The sequence below is a fragment of the Neovison vison genome, chromosome 9 (genome assembly GCF_020171115.1).
Source record: "Neovison vison isolate M4711 chromosome 9, ASM_NN_V1, whole genome shotgun sequence".
Taxonomy (NCBI): Eukaryota; Metazoa; Chordata; class Mammalia; order Carnivora; family Mustelidae; genus Neogale; species Neogale vison.
The window spans coordinates 48,181,617-48,199,554 of NC_058099.1; the positions used below are offsets into that span (position 1 = coordinate 48,181,617).

Genomic DNA, 17,938 nt, shown 5'->3' on the forward strand with positions numbered 1-17,938 from the left:
AACAGCCAAGTAGCTAAATTATTTTACTCTTTTAAAAACCTACAATGGCGGGCACCTGGGTGGCTCAGAGGGTTAAAGCCTCTGCCTTGGCTCAAGTCATGATCCCGGGGTCCTGGGATCGAGCCCCGCATCGGGCTCTCTGCTCAGCGGGAAGCCTGCTTCCTCCTCTCTCTCTCTCTGCCTGCCTCTCTGCCTACTTGTGATCTCTGTCAAATAAATAAATAAAATCTTTTAAAAAAATAAAATAAAAACCTACAATGGCAAAGGCAAAGGCCACCAAGAAAAGGGATTGGCACCAAGACAGAGCCTCATGTTTACTGGACAATATATTTCCTTGAATGTATTTTTTGTGCATACTTGAAATGTTCCATAATAAAAAAAAATTTTGGACAACCTCAGCAAGCTAGCATTAAAGGCTCTGTAATCTTTACCAATACTTTTAGCAATACTTGTAATGTTCTGTCTTGATGTAGCAACAGACTGCGTGCAATGGATTACATGTGCCATGACAAGAGTCACAATGAAAAAGAAGGAACTATTTGGACAAAAGTCAACAGTGAAGTTTAAGGCAGGTAAATTAAAGACAAACAAACAAATACGAATACTAAATGGAAGAGCAACTGGCGTGAAAAGAAACTAGAAATTTCATGAACCATCGTTTCATCATGGGTCAACACGGCAGCAGGGTTATTTCTAAAATAACTTTTTTTAATTGATGAGAGTCTATTCATGTGCACAGTATGGGTCAGACCACAAATACAGGGGTGTATTCAGCTCTAAAAAGAACATTTCATAGTAACACATTCTAAGCGCTAATAAACTAGAGAACTCCTGGCAACAGACAGTGTAAAGTCTGGAAACCCTAGTACAAAAAAGTGATGAAGGAAAGAAAGGAAGAAAGGATGGAAAGGAAGAAAGAGAAGGGAAAGAAATAAACAACACCAAATAGGATGTTTTTATGGGTTTTTTTAAAAGCCTATTTTGTTTCATTCTATAAGGAACAGAAACTAATGGGTAAAAGGAAAATGCAGGTCAATTAGAAGAACTAAACAAAAAGGCTGCCTTGCAAAACAGCACACTTCTTATCCCTAAAAATTTAGTCATGGGATGGTTATCTCGGAGAGTTTAAGAAATACCTGTAATCGGTGGGAAAATGGATTACGTTCCACTAAACGCTCAGATTCTTCATACTCTAATAAAGCCAATTTGTTAATTGATTAAATGTATTTATGTTGCTAGTTCCATTAGTTCCAAATGATGTACCTAACTCCTTTTTTTTCTTCGCCTAGCTCAATTATATTAATAAGCTACAGATTCCCCCAAGTATCTCTCAGAGGTCACTTGTGGAAATTATTTAGGCTCACAGATCCAGGTTCATGGGGATGAAGGCAAACATCTAGCAGAGAGCACAGAACTGGGCGATGTAAGCATGAGCTGGAAAAAGTGTACCCCAGTCCAAGTTGTTCTGCTATACAGTACTTTACTGCCCACACAAAACAAAAGCTTTGGAAAAGCCACAGGAGAATTCATTTTAATTAACTTTTCTCTGCCTTGATTACAGGAAAGCCCATTTATGAGTCACAAAGGAAAGATTCAGTCTAGTCACTCTTTGCTAACACAAACTTAAAACAGGTCATCTGTGACCTCAACTGATCACTCTGAAAAATCCTCACAGATTCCCTCCATCAGCTAAGCAGCATGCACTCAGATTCTAGGCAAACGGGAAAACTCAACAGCCTGATAACTTAATCCTTACACTGACATCATAACACAGTGGTAAGTGGCATTTTTTTTAATCTGCAATTATAGAGACATTAGCTCAAAATTATTTCTCCCTCGAACATCCCCAGTATTTTCTCCATGCCTGTTCAACATCTTTGATCCATTTACTTCAAATTATGAGAATTTACATACTTGTCTTAACTCCCTTCCTAGACTGTGGGCTTCTCACAAGCAGGAGACCGCAGGGTCACCGAGTACGTTGTCAGGAGATATGTGGAACCTGGACTCTAGCCAGCGCTCAGCTGGTCATGCCCTGCATTTCCAGGGCTATATCTGCCCAGAGGCCCACCTTTTTCTAATTTGTACAGAGTTTTGTTTTTTTCTTGTAACTCTTGTGTCTAGCATAAGGAGGAACTCAACTCAAAATTCTTTACCCTGAGAAGTCTTTCCTGAACAACAGAAACCTTTTATTTCTTACTAATCCTAAAGTAGATTATACTGATTTACAGGTCTATGAACTTAGTTATAACAGGATATGTGTAAATGTTAAATCTATATTTGGTTCCTTCCTCATCTCCAAAAGCCTGCGAGCATTTCTAGAACCAGGCTTGTATCCAAGTTTTCAAATCATGCATTCTACTCTATGCATGATGGGAACAACCAACACTGATTGACGCTGCTGTTGCATCAGTGGAGGAGGACGAGGGGTCTTACCTGCAAACACGGAACCATGTCACAACACAGCTGAAGTATCTGTTGTTCCAAGACTGATGGTTGCTCTGGGTCACCAGGAACCCGGGGTTGAAGTAAGACTTTCAGCAGCGTTAGGCGCAGTTTAGCGTATTCTTGTAACTGGGATGGTTCGCAATAGAGATACCATAGAAATGGTGCCATTATTTGGATACACGAAACTTCAGACCTGCAAATCATTTCATGCATAAGCCAGTCACCAAGTTCAACAGGGTACCAAGCAGTAACTGTCAAACATCAACTTATAGTTCATGACACACTAGGATACCACGGAAGGTAACTTGTTTTTGTGATTCTTCAATTCCAACATGACTTACTGGGATCCATGCCTCCCAGGTCTTTGCACCCTGGGGGATATGACAACACCAGGAGCCCAGAAGCCTGATGCCCAGGACTACAAGAATGTTTACTCGCATACTAAAATATCATCTGCATCTGCAGGACCAGGCTTTGGTGGACATCAAAATGACCCTAGAGCCTTTTTGGAATTGCAGAAGTCAGGATGCATGCTCCAGGGATAGGACATTGGCAACGCATTTTTGGAAAAACTCCACAGGTGCAGTTCTATGGAAAACGAAACTATACAGGCATCCCAAGAAGACTACATGAACCATTAACATTTACTTGTCAAATGGTCAACACATGGGGTGTAGAAGCTATTGCACTTCATGCCTTTCAATCCATGTCCTCACCACAATCCTATGAAATAAAACCATCCCATTGCGCAGATGCAGAAATGAAAGAGGAGAAAGGTCATTTGCCAAGTCCTTCCTCTTAAGCTCTTCCCACTCAAAGGAGGAAGGCTTTACATATCTTTCATATCTATTTAGATTTCAATATACCTCAATAACTCATCCGAAGTCACTAAAATTTAGCTAAAATTACCCTTGAGGTATATACATTTGATTAGGTCATTAACCAGCTTAAAAGAACGCTCTTTTAAGATAAAGTATTAACACCCCCTTAAGATAAAGTATTTAGCCCAAGTCACAAACCCTCCATAATCGAGCCTCTGCTTGTCTTTTCAGCCTCTTTGCTCACTCCCCTTTGCTCTCCACTGAGCTACACTAAATGTCTTTCAGATGTTCAGTCAGGTTCTCTGAATGTTCTTCCCACCTGCTGTTCCCTCTACTTAGAACATTCTCCTCTTTTTTTCCTTTCCTTTTCCTGCCTCTGCTAATTCCTCTCACCTTCCAGTTCTTGCCTTTAAAATGACTCCCTTGGGGCGCCTGGGTCGTTCAGTGGGTTAAAGCCGCTGCCTTTGGCTTAGGTCATGATCCCAGGGTCCTGGGATCAAGCCCCACATGGGGCTCTCTGCTCCGCAGGGAGCCTGCTTCCTCCTCTCTCTGCCTGCTTCTGCCTACTTGTGGTCTCTGTCTGTCGAATAAATGAATAAAATCTTTAAAAAAATAAAATAAAATGACTCCCTGAGGGTCTTCCCTTAACCTAGTGAAAGCAGAGCCCCATTATGGGTTTCCACAGAACAATGAAAATATTGTCATTATTTACTAAATACCTCTCTCTATCTCGGGCCATACTATAAGCCAAATGACAGCATGGATTTCTGTTTACTGCTGGATCACCGATAATGACATAGTAGGCCTCCAAAGAGATATTCAATTACTAAATTAATCGATTCAGTTATACTACATCATAGAGTAGTATTACGATTAGCATGGAGATCATAATTTTATTTTACTGTTTCATATTTATTATACATAGGGAATTATTAGATAAGCTATAAAGGTGAATAGGCATTACCTTTTTTTTTTTTTAAGATTTTATTTATTCGTAAGAGACACAGAGAGAGACAGAGGAGGAAGCAGACTTTCCAAGGAGCAGGGAGCCTGATGATCACAGGACCCTGATCACAGGACCCTGGGATCATGATCTGAGCTGAAGGCAGGCGCTTAACCAACTGAGCCACCCAGGTGCCTGGCATTATCTATCCTTAAGAGGCATACAGCCTAGGGGCACCTGGGTGGCTCAGTCAGTTAAATGTCTTGGTGTGGGCTCAGGTCATGATCTCAGGGTCATGGAATCAAGCCCGAGCACAAAGCCTACTTGGGATTTTCTGCCTCCCTCAAACAAAAAAAAAGAGGTGCACAATCTAACAGTGGCAATCAGCTCTGTTCCTAGACTAGAGGACATAAAGTGAAAACTTCTAAAAGAAAGGTAGAGAGTACAATACTTCAATACTTCATGGAGGAAATGCTATTTAAATTATGCTTGACACATAATTTTATAAAACTATACATTAAACAGCAATGTGATTTCAAAACACCATTAACATATTTTCAAGTTACCAAACTGGTAAGATTTACTTACTCATTTATTCTCTTGGCAAAATTTACTGAGTACCTACAGTATCCCATTCACCCTTCTATGTGCTAGAAACAAAGCAAGAAACAAAAAATACTCAATCTGATGGCGCTCACAAGCTGGAGGGATTTTTTTCCTCAAGAGACAAATATTCACACAATCTATAAAAAAACTTCTAAGGATTTCTGAGTTCGTAATTCTTACTGAAACACGCCTTTTATCAAACCATCCATTTTAGGAAACTAAAAAAATCTTCATAGATCAAGCAAGCAGACAACGTATGTGTAGGTTAGAATACAAAAACGTTTCCAGAAGAAAGATTTAAGAAACATTGTTTCTGCATCTCTAATAACACCTTCCCCAAAGAATAAACACTATCCAGGTGTCAAGAACACCCACAAACAGCTTATCAGCTTTCTCCTACTCTGAGATGCTAAAGGCAAACTGCAGGATTCATGTAAAGAAACGTATTTCCAAGAGGCTATTATTGTTTGACATCACGGACATAATGCTGAACTTCGTAAGGACAATATAATGTTTAAAAATCTCCTTGGCTTGGCGCCTGGGTGGCTCAGTCAGTTAAGCATCTGCCTTCGGCTCACAGCAGGATTCCGGGAGTCCTAGGATCACACCCTGTTTTGGGCTCCCTGCTCAGTGGGGAGCCTGCTTCTCCCTCTCCCTCTGCCTCCCACTCTCCCTGCTTGTGCTTTATCTCTCTATCAAATGAATAAATAAAACCTTTAAAATAAATAAATGACTAGGGGTTGCTTGGGTGGCTCAGTGGGTTAAGCTTCTGCCTTCGGCTCAGGTCATGATCTCTCAGGGTCCTGGGATGGAGCCCCACATCGGGCTTCTCTGCTCAGCAGGGAGCCTGCTCCCCGACCCCGCCTGCGGGCCTCTCTGCTTCCTTGTCATCTCTGTCAAATAAATAAAATCTTTTTATAAATAAATAAATAAATAACTGACCAAATAACAAAAAAAATTTTTAATTAAAATCTCTTTGGCTTAATCTGTCCTGATTTTAGATTTTGTATTTGTGGTATCTGATGACTGTCATTTCAGTGGGGTATGAAATTGACAGGTCTGAAGGAGAAAAGAAATATAATGAAACAGACAACTTGAAATCCCAAAGTGATTAAGAATGTTTACAATGTAATTAACTGTGTGCGCATCTATCTACACCCACGTGTCTCTTTATGGTAACAGAGGGAGAAGTGGTAGGGAAAAACTTGGAATGAAAGTCAAGAAACTGGGGCGCCTGGGTGGCTCAGTGGGTTAAGCCACTGCCTTCGGCTCGGGTCGTGATCTCAGGGTCCTGGGATCGAGTCCCGCATCGGGCTCTCTGCTCGGCAGGGAGCCTGCTTCCTCCTCTCTCTCTGCCTGCCTCTCTGCCTACTTGTAATCTCTCTCTGTCAAATAAATAAATAAAATCTTTAAAAAAAAAAAAAAAAAAAAGAAAGTCAAGAAACTGAGGCTTTGGGCCCATCTCAACCACTAATTAATCCTGTGACCCTGAGAAAGTCATTTGATGTTGCTCTCCTTCATTCCTTCATCTGAGAAATTATACGTGAGACCAGATAAACTTGGAAGTACCAGGCCTAGAGACAATGACGTCATTGACCATTTACGCAATTCTCAGGTCTATGACAATTTATGCAATTCTCAGGTCTTAACATCACAGGCCTTCTATAAATGAATGCAGAATTTAATTAGAAAATAATGCTCATAGGGGCGCCTGGGTGGCTCAGTGGGTTAAGCCGCTGCCTTCGGCTCGGGTCATGATCTTGGGGTCCTGGGATCGAGTCCTGCATCGGGCTTTCTGCTCAGCAGGGAGTCTGCTTCCTCCTGTCTCTCTCTCTACCTGCCTCTCTGCCTACTTGTGATCTCTCTCTGTCAAATAAATAAATAAAATCTTTAAAAAGAAAATAATGCTCATAAAAATCTAGCATGAAGATACACTGTCATGTCAGGACATCTACATATTAAAAATGAACCCAGCTAATCAACAATTCCTAACACAGGAAGAACCAGAATACAAGCTCTCTTCACAACATTTTGCCTTCTTCCCCTAGTTATGAATCACTGTTTATATTCTCAGCAAATTAAATCACCAACCTTCCTTCATTACCTTCCAAACTACTGAAGTTACTAAGTTTCTAAGCTAACTTGCTCTAAAATTAAATCTCAGGAAACTAATGGTTGGTCTGCTGAAAAATGCAACGAGAAATATCAATTTCATTCTGCAAAGAGTAACCCCATAGTGTAAAAGTGGACACGAGGTAACTGAAATTATTCTTAGCAAATAAATTTAATTTAGAACTTCTGATGGGGCGCCTGGGTGGCTCAGTAGGTTAAAACCCCAGCCTTCAACTCAGGTCATGATCCCGGGGTCCTGGGATAGAGCCCCTCGTTGGGCTCCCCCCTCTCTCTCTGCCTACTTGTGATCTCTGTCTGTCAAAAAAAAAAAAGAAAGAAAGAAAAGAAAAAGAAAAAGAACTTCCAAAAGGCTATTGATAGCATAATCTAACATGAAAGAACTTGAAAAAAAAAAGAGTCAACAGAAGCTTATCAGTGAAAAAACCAAAGTCAATTAATAATCTTTTTTACTTTATGAATATCTGGACATATTTCATTATAATAACTACATCCAAATCCTAATATAATACTCTTTTGAAATGAAGATAACCAAAAGGTAATTAATTACACGATGGCAAACTCAAGAGTTGCAAAAGAAAGATACTCTTAAGGGTTACCCTAAAAACAAGCTTGGGGCGTCTGGGTGGCTCAGTGGGTTAAAGCCTCTGCCTTCAGCTCAGGTCATGATCCCAGAGTCCTGGGATCGAGACCCGCATCGGTCTCTCTGATTGGCAGGGAGCCTGTTTCCTCCTCCCTCTCTCTGCCTACAAATAAATAAAATCTTAAAAAAAAAAAAAAAAAGCTTAATAATAAATTTGGCACAACAGCAGCAGCATCTTTTATAAAAAATCCTAATCTATTTAATAAGAGCAAAAAATCTTCTTTAAAAAAATGTATAAGTTTGGGGGGTGTGCCTGGGGGGTGTGCCTGGGTGGCTCAGTTGTTAAGCGTCTGCCTTCAGCTCAGTTCATGATTTCAGGGTCCTGGGATCGAGCCCCATATCAGGCTCCCGGATCACCAGGAAGCTGCTTGTTGCCTGTTGTGCTCCCTCTCTCCCTGGGTCTCCCTCTGTCAAATAAAATTTAAAAATTAAAATTAAAATTAAAAATGCATAAGTTTGTTATTTTTACTTTCTGATAAAGATGAACAAAAACTTATTTAGGAAACGTTAATATCTTACCAATGAAAATGCAATCTAGATGAGGGAATAGAGGTTAGTGATGTTTCTGTTGAGCTATCATCCAAATGTCACACTGATTTTTCTCATTGGCAGATGATCCAAGGTTCCCTATGTCCCTTAAAACTTCCTGTAGCAGTACACTGTGCCTAGAAATCCCATCTAACACTGAAATTACGGACTCAGAAATGGTTTTCTAAGAAACTGTATGGATAGGATTGTGGTTAAGACCTTAAAGGGCAAGAAAATATGAATGAATGGAGCTAGTGTGGTGAATGTAACTCAGACATTGGATTACCTGGGACAATGGTGTCCTATCATGACCTTGCATGATGGTACTAAGTATGCAGTGATATTATATATTATAAAGCCCTCTACAATGCACCTCATGTACATAAATTCAATATTTATAGAACAACTAGAAATGGGCCAGGCTTTATTAATACAAAGACTAATGAGGCACAGTCCCTGACCTCAGAAAGTTTTCCCAGAGAAGAATTATAAGTACAATAATGTTACAAATCACAGCTGAAGTTACTATGAGACAATAGGTAGGTACTGATAATCAAAGACACGGAGGAAAGGGAACAGCATGGCTCTCTGTGTGGAATCGAAAGCAAGTCCAAGTACCACTGAATACACCATCCATAAACCAGTAAGTCAAGAGAAAACTGGGGAAATAGGTTGAAACTCTGTAAGAAAGAGAGCCTAGCATAACAAACTCGATTTTACCATCTAGTCCAGGAGTTTTCCAACTATTTCGGAAGCCACACTATTGTTTGCCAGTAGAAAGCTGCCATAAGATATCAACATGCAGGTTCTATAGAAAGAGCTAACGAGGTAAAGGGCAGTCCCCATCCTCAGCCCACATTATGCAAGTGCAGTTTTGAAAACCACAACACAAGTGTGTTAACTTAAGTAAGGGAGTGATACAGTAAGATTTATTCTCATCTTTTTTTTTTTTTTTTTTTAAGATTTATTTATCTGAGGGGTGCCTGGGTGGGTCAGTCATTAAGCATCTGCCTTTGACTCATGTCATGATCCCAGGGTCCTTCCCAAGATTGAGCCCCATATCAGGATCCCTGCTCAGCAGGAGGCCTGCTTCTCCCTCTCCCACTCCCCCTGCTTGTGTTCCCTCTCTCGCTGTGTCTATGTCAAACGAATAAATAAAATCTCTCTCTGAGAAAGAGAGTGCACGTGCACAAAGAGGTACAGATAGTGAGAGAAGCAGACTCCCCGCTGAGCAGGGAGCCCGATGCAGAGCTCATTCCTAGGACCCTGAGATCATGGACCTGAGCTGAAGGCAGATGCTCAAGGGACTGACCCATCCAGACGTCCCAAGATCTATTCTCTTTATAGAACACTCTGATGGATGTTAAGAGAATCGCTCTGAGCAGGACAGGACTGGAGGCACAGATGCCAGTTAGGAACAGGTGGCAAAAGCCACAGAAAGAGATGAGGATATGAACCAGCATCATGGCAGTACAAATGGAAGAAGGGGGGTTAGTTTTGAGGACCATCAGAACACCCTGGTGAAGCTGAACTAAGCCCATGTATCACAGTATTACTTGATTCCAATTGGAAGGTTTCCAGTAGAGAGATCACTCACTAATCAATTTCTGGGGGAAGAAGCTATCTTTCCTATGTATTGTGTAGTAGCTTACCAAATATTTCCAGTCAACTTTCCTAAGTAACCAATGCTTAATGTTTTGTGTGTGTTTTTTTAAGATTTTATTTATTTATTTGAGAGAGAGGGCATGAGCAGGGAGGAGGGGAGAGGGAGAAGCAGACTCCCAACTAAGCAGGGAAGCCTTAACTTCTTTAATAATAGCTTTTCTCATATTCAATATTTCAACCATCAATTAGATCTGGTAGGGCTTTTGAGGGTTTTTTGGTTTGTTGGTGGGTTTTGTTTGGGTTTTTTTGCCTTCTACTATTAAAAAACACAACTATCTCCTATTCTAAAACACTTCTTTTCTTCAAGAGAAAACATAGTCAAAGCAGCTTTAAAAAAAAAAATCTCTAAAATAAGCATATGCCATTCCATATCCCTCATTTATTTTATTCTACATTACCTTTCAGGGCATTGCTGGAAAAATGCCGTCAGCTGCTGCAAAAGTACCGGCCAGCAATCAGGTCTGTGTTCAAGCATCGTGATCAAAGGCTGAGGATGATTTCTGAAAAGCACAAAAAGTTACATAGGAAGCTGTGATTTCCAGACTACAAATTCTCAATATCCAAATACAGCAACAAGAGCCAATGCCATCTAGAAACCTTTTCCCAGGATGCAAAACTACCATTTGTTGCAGAGTTGGGTGATTAGAACTAACATTCTTTTCCTCTACCTATTTTGCAGAAAAAAGAATCAACTTTGAGTCTCAGGGATCCAAATTAGAGCACAAAGTCTGCCACCCAGTAACCCTCGGACTTTGATCAAGCTCAGAAGCTCGGTCCTATCCATCTCCTTGGTTTCTCCAATCCTGGAAGGCTTGGGCCACCTCCTGTTCCTCTCTTTCCAAGTCTGGAAGGTTCTATTTCTTTTAACATTGCCTCAACTTATAAGCACTCTCTCCCTCCTGGTTCCTACTTATCCTGTTCTTCTCAGTGTGTGGCTCCATTCCCCCAGCATATTTAAGGAAAAAGAAAACATTTCTCCCATCTCAAAATAAACTCTCCAAACTGAAAATTCTTACAATTTCTATTGAACAAGAATGAGAATTTTTATTTGGGCTACATCCATTAAGATACCTAAAGAGGGGGTGCCTGTGTGACTCAGTTGGTTATGATCCCAGGATCCTGGGATTATTAGTCATTTTTAGTCATTAGTCATTTTTAAAAACTCTTCCAGCAATTCTAATGTGTTGCCAGGGCTGAGAACCACTACAAGGAAAAAAAACCAGAAGAGGGAGGTGCAGAGTCCGGAAGTTGTCGGATGTCTGGCTCTCTCTTAAACAGAAAAGCATAGCAGGTCCTTTACATGGAAACTCTCGCGAGAGGCACGGCTCTGCCAAGACTCCACAGTTCCCGCGTATTACACCACCACCTCCTCCCATGCTCCTCAACCTCACCTGACCTACCAGGCACTAACGTCACTTCCTGCCACCCTCCTGTTTGTCACAGCACAGGTTATTTCTGACTGATCGGATGACTGCCATTGCTAAGGGATCACTCCAACGATTTCTAGCAACACTCAAAAATCCTATCAAAATCCTATTTCCGGGGCACCTGGGTGGCTCAGTGGGTTAAGCCACTGCCTTCGGCTCAGGTCATGATCTCAGGGTCCTGGGATCGAGTCCCGCATCGGGCTCTCTGCTCAGCGGGGAGCCTGCTTCCTTCTCTCTCTGCCTGCCTCTCTTCCTACTTGTGATCTCTCTCTCTGTCAAATAAATAAATAAAATATTAAAAAAAAAATCCTATTTCCAAATTCCAAACTCTGTGGCACTGAAACCTACCTAGAATTGCTTCTACTCTAGTTGCCACAGATATTAACAAACAAATGTTACAGATCCTGACAGTCTCCCAGGAATGTCACATCAGTCAGACTTCAAAGGTTGAGACTTCAGTAGGTCATGTTCCAGGAAACACGAATAAAAAGAAAAGAACAGCACCTGCTATCATTTTCGGTATGGGTTTGGTTCCTGCCAAGCACCACACTGAAACAAGGAACATCCCCTAGGCCCATCCGTTAATCCTCCACTTAATGGTGGCATTTATGACTATTTAAGAAGAAAAGCCAACAAGTTATCACATCATTATGTATTATCACACACTGTGATCATGAAGCACTTACATGCTTTCCAATACTCTTCCCTTGTAAGTCATTCCTTCCTCCAACTCGCTCCTCACCACCCCCCTCCCTGCAAAAAAACCTCAAGTATCTACTGTTTTGGTGGGTTGTTTTGTTTTGTTTTCTATCTACAGTTTAAAAACTTTTGTCCAAATTAAATCGGGTCAACAGAAATAAGAGGTAGTAATTTTTTTTTTCAAGATTTTATTTGTCAGAGAGAGAGAGGGAGAAAGAGAAAAAGCAGGGAGAGTGGCAAGCAGAGGGAGAAGCAGGCTCCCCAATGAGCAAGAAGCCCGATACAGAACTTGATCCCAGGACCCTGGGATCATGACCTGTGCTAAAGGCAAACGCTTAACCACCTGAGCACCCAGGTGTCCCAGAGGGAGTAATCATTTTTTTTTAAGGTTTTATTTATTTATTTATTTATTTATTTATTTATTTATTTATTTATGTGTTTGAGAGAGAGAGAGAGAGAGAGAGCATGAGAGAGGAGAAGGTCAAAGGGAGAAGCAGACTCCCCATGGAGCTGGGAACCTGATGCGGTACTCCAGGATCATGACCTGAGCCAAAGGCAGTCGCTTAACCAACTGTGCCATCCAGGCACCCCTGCGGGAGTAATTTTAAAGTAGGATCAGAAATGCTGCACATACACCCAATATAATTTCACTTCTACTTCACTGGGATTGTGGGAACCACTCTAGCTTTGTTGCATGAAGCTGAAGACCTGTTTCGCTAGACACTGGATTCAAGAAAGTCTATTTAGTATCTCAGACGTAAACATTAAAGACAAGACAAAGTAGAATATAGAAGAATAGGAATTATCCAGATGAATTACTGGTTTAGACTAACTTTTCCAAAGTATTGATTACATCAGATCCAAGTACAAATACTGCAGAGAATACAAAATACTGATTCCAAGAAGCTCTCTTGAGGCAGAAGGGAAGTCCAAAATAAGAACACTGAATCTTATTAGCGATTAACATTGGATAATATTATACTATTTCAATTGAATACAACTAACCTAAAATCAATTATAATTGGCAAGATTTTGTTTTACTACTTTGAGCATAATGAAGCAAAGAGCTAAATTCTCCCATGTGAATCATCAAATTGGTATGCGAATACAAATATAGAAAGCTTAACAGAATGAATGCATTTTCTAATTCAATATACTTTATGGTACAACTGCCATGCATGAAGTTTTCTCAATCTTTGCACTCCCACTATTTGGGGTCAGAGAACTCTTTCGGGGGTTGTCCAGTGCACTGAAGGATATTTAGTGGCATTCTTGCCCTCTACCCACAAGATGTTAGTAGCATTCAATATAGTTATGACAGTCGAAAATGTCTCCAGACATTACCAAATGTCCCTGGGGGGCAGAACTGCCCCCTGGTTAAGAACCACTGCATTACTGTAAAATGACAAGCACTTAGGAGAGGCACAAAACTGATTAAACCATGGTACCATCCCAGAGCTATTTTTAAAAAAAAAAAAAAAAGAGACTTGATTCCACCTTCACCCTTCCTTGCAATGAACCAAAGCAATCGATCATACTCAAAACTCTAAGTTTCTTATGGAAATTCAGTCCTCAAATATCAACATTAGGTGCACAAAGCTAACACAATACAGCAGAAACTCCAGAATTTTAAAGGGAAAACTCATGGAAAATTATTCCTTTGCAAAATACAGAATCATGTTCCAAAATAAACAATATCCAATAATATACCTACTAATTTGGGTATGATAGAAAATAGTTATTTTCCTACTTAAAATATTATCATTGGAACATTTAAGACGTCATAAGGGTAAGTGAATTCATTCTTGATACATGTGGGGATTATTAAATTTATGGATTATTCAAGATTTCTCTTTTCCTTCTCCTTCTCATTCACTGCTCGTTAGCCACTCCACTTCATTCAAGTATATCCAACTGAGAAAGGTCAAGGTAAATGGAAGGGTCCCTGGTTTAAATAAGTCACCTCTGCTCTTCATTAGAAGCACTGCTGATCAAAAAAAGAATGTGTACAAAAGAACACCAAGCAAAATTTCACTTCAATTAAGTGAAATTTTAAGGTTAAGCAGTTATAACTGCTACTCAAGTTATTTAAAAAGTTGACTATAATATTTTATTCAAAATGATAGATGGGTTGACCATACAATCAACCTGATCACTTGTAAAATTAATAATGGCAGACAATAAGCTATGCAAGTTGTGAGTAACGAATGTAATAGTGGGACACAGTCATCATTATTATTTATATAAGCAGTGCCTACCTAGCATCACTGGAATCACTTACTGGTTAGGCTGCCACAATCCTATCTCAGGAAAAACTGCCAGTAGAGAGGTAGAGGGAAAATAATGAAGGGAAAGCAAGGAACTGAAAGGGTCAAGAGTTCCAGATTGACATGGAGATTCTGCAACAAACCATGTGATCTCAGGCAAGAGAATTAACCTCTCTTGGGCAAAGTTCTTCATCTGTAAAATGAAGACATCAGACTAAGAACCTTCCAGTGCTAAAGATATACAACCCAAGGGACCCATTAAAGCCCTTACCTTCATATTGCTCCAGACTAGAGGTAGGGCCAAACCCTGGAAAGGCAGAAAGCAATACAGAAGGTTCTCAACTGTTAATAATTCTAGGCCAAGTTTAGGTGGCTCTAAGGCCAATGTTTAATAAAATCTAAAACTCACAACGGAGTCTACTTTTATTTTTAATTTTTTAAGATGTTATTTATTTGCTTGAGAGAGAGAGAGAGAGGGATAGGAGAAGCAGATTCCCCACTGAGCAGGGAGCCCAATGAGGGAATCGATCCCAGGACCCTGGGATCATGACCTGAACTGAAGGCAGATGCTTAACCGACTGAGCCACAAAGGCGTCCCAGGAATTTGCTATTTCTAATCTCAAAGAGATAAAGCATACCATATTTATTTCAGAGAGAAGTACGGAGCCCAGAAGGAGCACAAATTTTTAAGTCGGAATTTCCCAACTCCTGAGACTTCCAATAGATTCTGCTTTCCTCTTAAAAGAGAAGACCACTGTTTCTAAAGATTAAAATCAATACAAACCAGGCTATCTGGTCACCCTTCATTGGCCTCAAGTGCCTCTGCTCTCTCCCTCACCGTGTGGTTTTTGTTTCTGCCATGGAGGAACCGATTTGTCCTCCGTTCTTTGGCACCTTCCCATTTCACGATTTATAAATGTCTTAACTGCCATTGTAAGTAACGCATTTCCATTGTACTGAGCACACGGAATACTCCATCAACGTGGTACTGTCCTGATTCTCTGGCAGGTAGGTCTGTTTCTTAAACCAGAGGAGAAGCTGTCTGAAAGCTGGATCTGTCTTACTCTTGTTAGGTTTCCCTCTTGGTGCTGAGGCACAACTACAATAAATGTAACACACACACACAGGCTCTCCCCAAAGCACCTTTTCAAACTCTTTGCCTGGATCGTGAAAAACCAACATTTCACAGTGCCTCTAGAACGCAGTTTCCAAGTCCACATTGTTCAGGGATAAAACGCACAGAGGAAGCACGCAGAGTTGGTACCTAATACTCGAGTCCTCCGCACCCTTTAATAATATTGTCAACAACACAGCACGGTACAGGCATCCTAACAGAACTGAGTCGGGGCAGGAAGGAATGATAAACGCGCGGTTCCGCTAGACTAGCACCGAGGCAATGACAGAATAAGGTATGTAACTAGATTCACCTTTCCAAGTATAAATACATCAATCTTAATAGAAAAGAGGGAGTAAAAAAAAAGTCGTCTTGCGGTAGGCAAATCAAAAAGCAAAAGTTATTTGTAACCTTTAGGTCACCTCAACCTTTCTGCTGTCACTGAATACAGGAACGGGAGGATTTGATTTACATCATAAATTCAGCGATAGACACAGATTGCCTTTTCTGTGTGAGGAAACAATGCCTACAGTCACCATGCATTTTCATGTATGCAGCTGTGACCCGGGCCCTTTCAGAAGCATAGCATAGCACTTACTACATCAAATATGCATTTTAAAAGCATTTCTCTACCTGCTCTGAATTTTGATTTGAAAGTGCTGGTTAGAAGCCAAAAAGGGATTAAAAAAAAAAAAAAAAAAGTCCCACAGATTTTAAGATTAAAAAAAAAAAAGCCTAACAAGAATTTAAGATTCCACAATGTATGTGGAATAAAAAAGAAAAATTACACAGTAACTGGGAATTATCCTGTCGCATTTTTAAGACACATGTATTTTTCCTTTCCACATAAGCTACCAGGAAAAGAAAACTTCTGGAGCAAAAAGTATTTTAATGTGGACATGTGGATGAATTTTGACAAATCTATTTTCTTTGGGTCCATAAGGCAGAGAGGGAAAGTGTGAGATTTCTTCAAAAACATAGTTCATATTACAATTTATTCTGCCCTCATACTGAACCTTTTGCAGGATCCCTATTTTGAGAGGCAGGGTTTTAACAACAAAGGTGTGTGCCAACGTCAAAAGTTTAAAATTATTCTAGGTAGAAGGTAATGACTGTGGGGAAACAAACCAATACTTAGGGTTTCAAAACTTCTGTTATTAAGTTAGCAGCCATGAATGTAAAAAAAAAATATATATATATATGTATAAAAATAAAGTTGAATTAAATTTTAAAACTAGAGACAAGATAAATAGGCTGAGAAGGCCAGAAGGACATTTTATGCCCTTAAAGACAACGATCACCAAATTACCACAGCAATTTTTAAATTAAACATCTCACCTTTAGAAGAACTTAAAAGCACTTTCTAGGGGCAGTCGCTTAACTGGAAGACCGTACAATATGTGTAGCTTATTCTTTAGGTGTGATTATAAACCCCAAGTGCAAACCCCAGGTGATTAGAACCATAAACTGTGAACAAAGACTTCCCTGGGTGGGAAAAAGGAGAGAAAAGAGGAAATGAAAACAGAAGCAAAACAAGCAGTTCAACAGAAAGCATTAAACTGCAAAGAGCCAGATGGCCCTTGGAAAGTAATGGCTATGCTTCCCCTCTTACTGCCCTGGCTTCTTTCTTATCATTAACTCTGCTGGGCTTTCTCAGAGTCAGATCTAATGCTGATAATCCCTTCTTAACTTATATTCATTTTCATGATTTTTCTATAGAGATGTCCCTTTATCATGAAAGCAAGAAGTCGTCTGAAATGATACGCAAAATTTCAAGGACATGTATGTAGGTGTGTGTGGGGGTATATTTTCTAAGGATGGATCAAAACTTTTATGAGATTCTCAAAGGTTCTTGCCTATACCCACCCCCCAAAAAAAACAGTAAATACCAGAGAATTAAAGTATAGGTAAGGTGATTACTGCAATTCAGGCTTGTTAAACTCCTGCTTTCAGGAGTTTTTTTGCTTTCAAAAAAACCTACAAAACACGATCTCCCCCCACCAAAAAAAGGTTATATATGACATACCCCAAAATGGTAGTTCAGCAAGTACTGAAGTTCTTTGTAACTTCAGCAAAATTAAATATATTAATGTATTCTACTGGTTCCAATCCCTTATGGCAGCTAGACTTTGTAGTACAGATGATTTAATAATGGTGTCATGCTTATTTTATGCTAAATAAAACCAAACAGCTACATCTCAGGGGAATCCCTTTAGATAATATATTCAATTACTGAAATAATCAGCTCCCCCAAAAGTAAAATGCTCACTTTGACCCAAAAAAGAAAAAAAAAAAAAGCTCCAGACAGTCAAGTTTTTAAAGAATTACAGGATTCCAAGCAACCTCATGAAGAAAAAGTAAATGTAAAAAAAAAAGAAAGAAAAGTAAATGTAATGTAATATAGAAACCTGAATAGAAATGAAAAACAAACAGCTACTCTTTTTAAAAAATTTTTTGTTTCAAGTTTTTATTTAAATTCTAGTTAACATATAGTGTAATATTCATTGCAGTAGAATTTAGTAATTCATCACTTGCATGTAACATGAATTACTCAAAGACTAAGGAGTTCATGGGCGCCTGGGTGGCTCAGTGGGTTAAAGCCTCTGCCTTCGGCTCAGGTCGTGATCCCAGGGTCCTGGGATCGAGC

At 39.9% G+C, this 17,938-nt stretch overlaps 1 protein-coding gene across 1 annotated transcript in view; it reads right to left on the reverse strand.

Moving 5' to 3' along the window:
- Positions 1-17,938, reverse strand: part of FOCAD (focadhesin) — a 311,074-nt gene that overhangs the window by 222,912 nt on the left and 70,224 nt on the right. Inside the window, exons 6-7 of the mRNA XM_044265592.1 lie at positions 10,183-10,284; positions 2,437-2,641 (exon numbers count right to left, since the gene is read on the reverse strand). Coding sequence (XP_044121527.1) covers positions 2,437-2,641; positions 10,183-10,284 — 307 coding nt within the window. The remainder of the gene's footprint in view (positions 1-2,436; positions 2,642-10,182; positions 10,285-17,938) is intronic.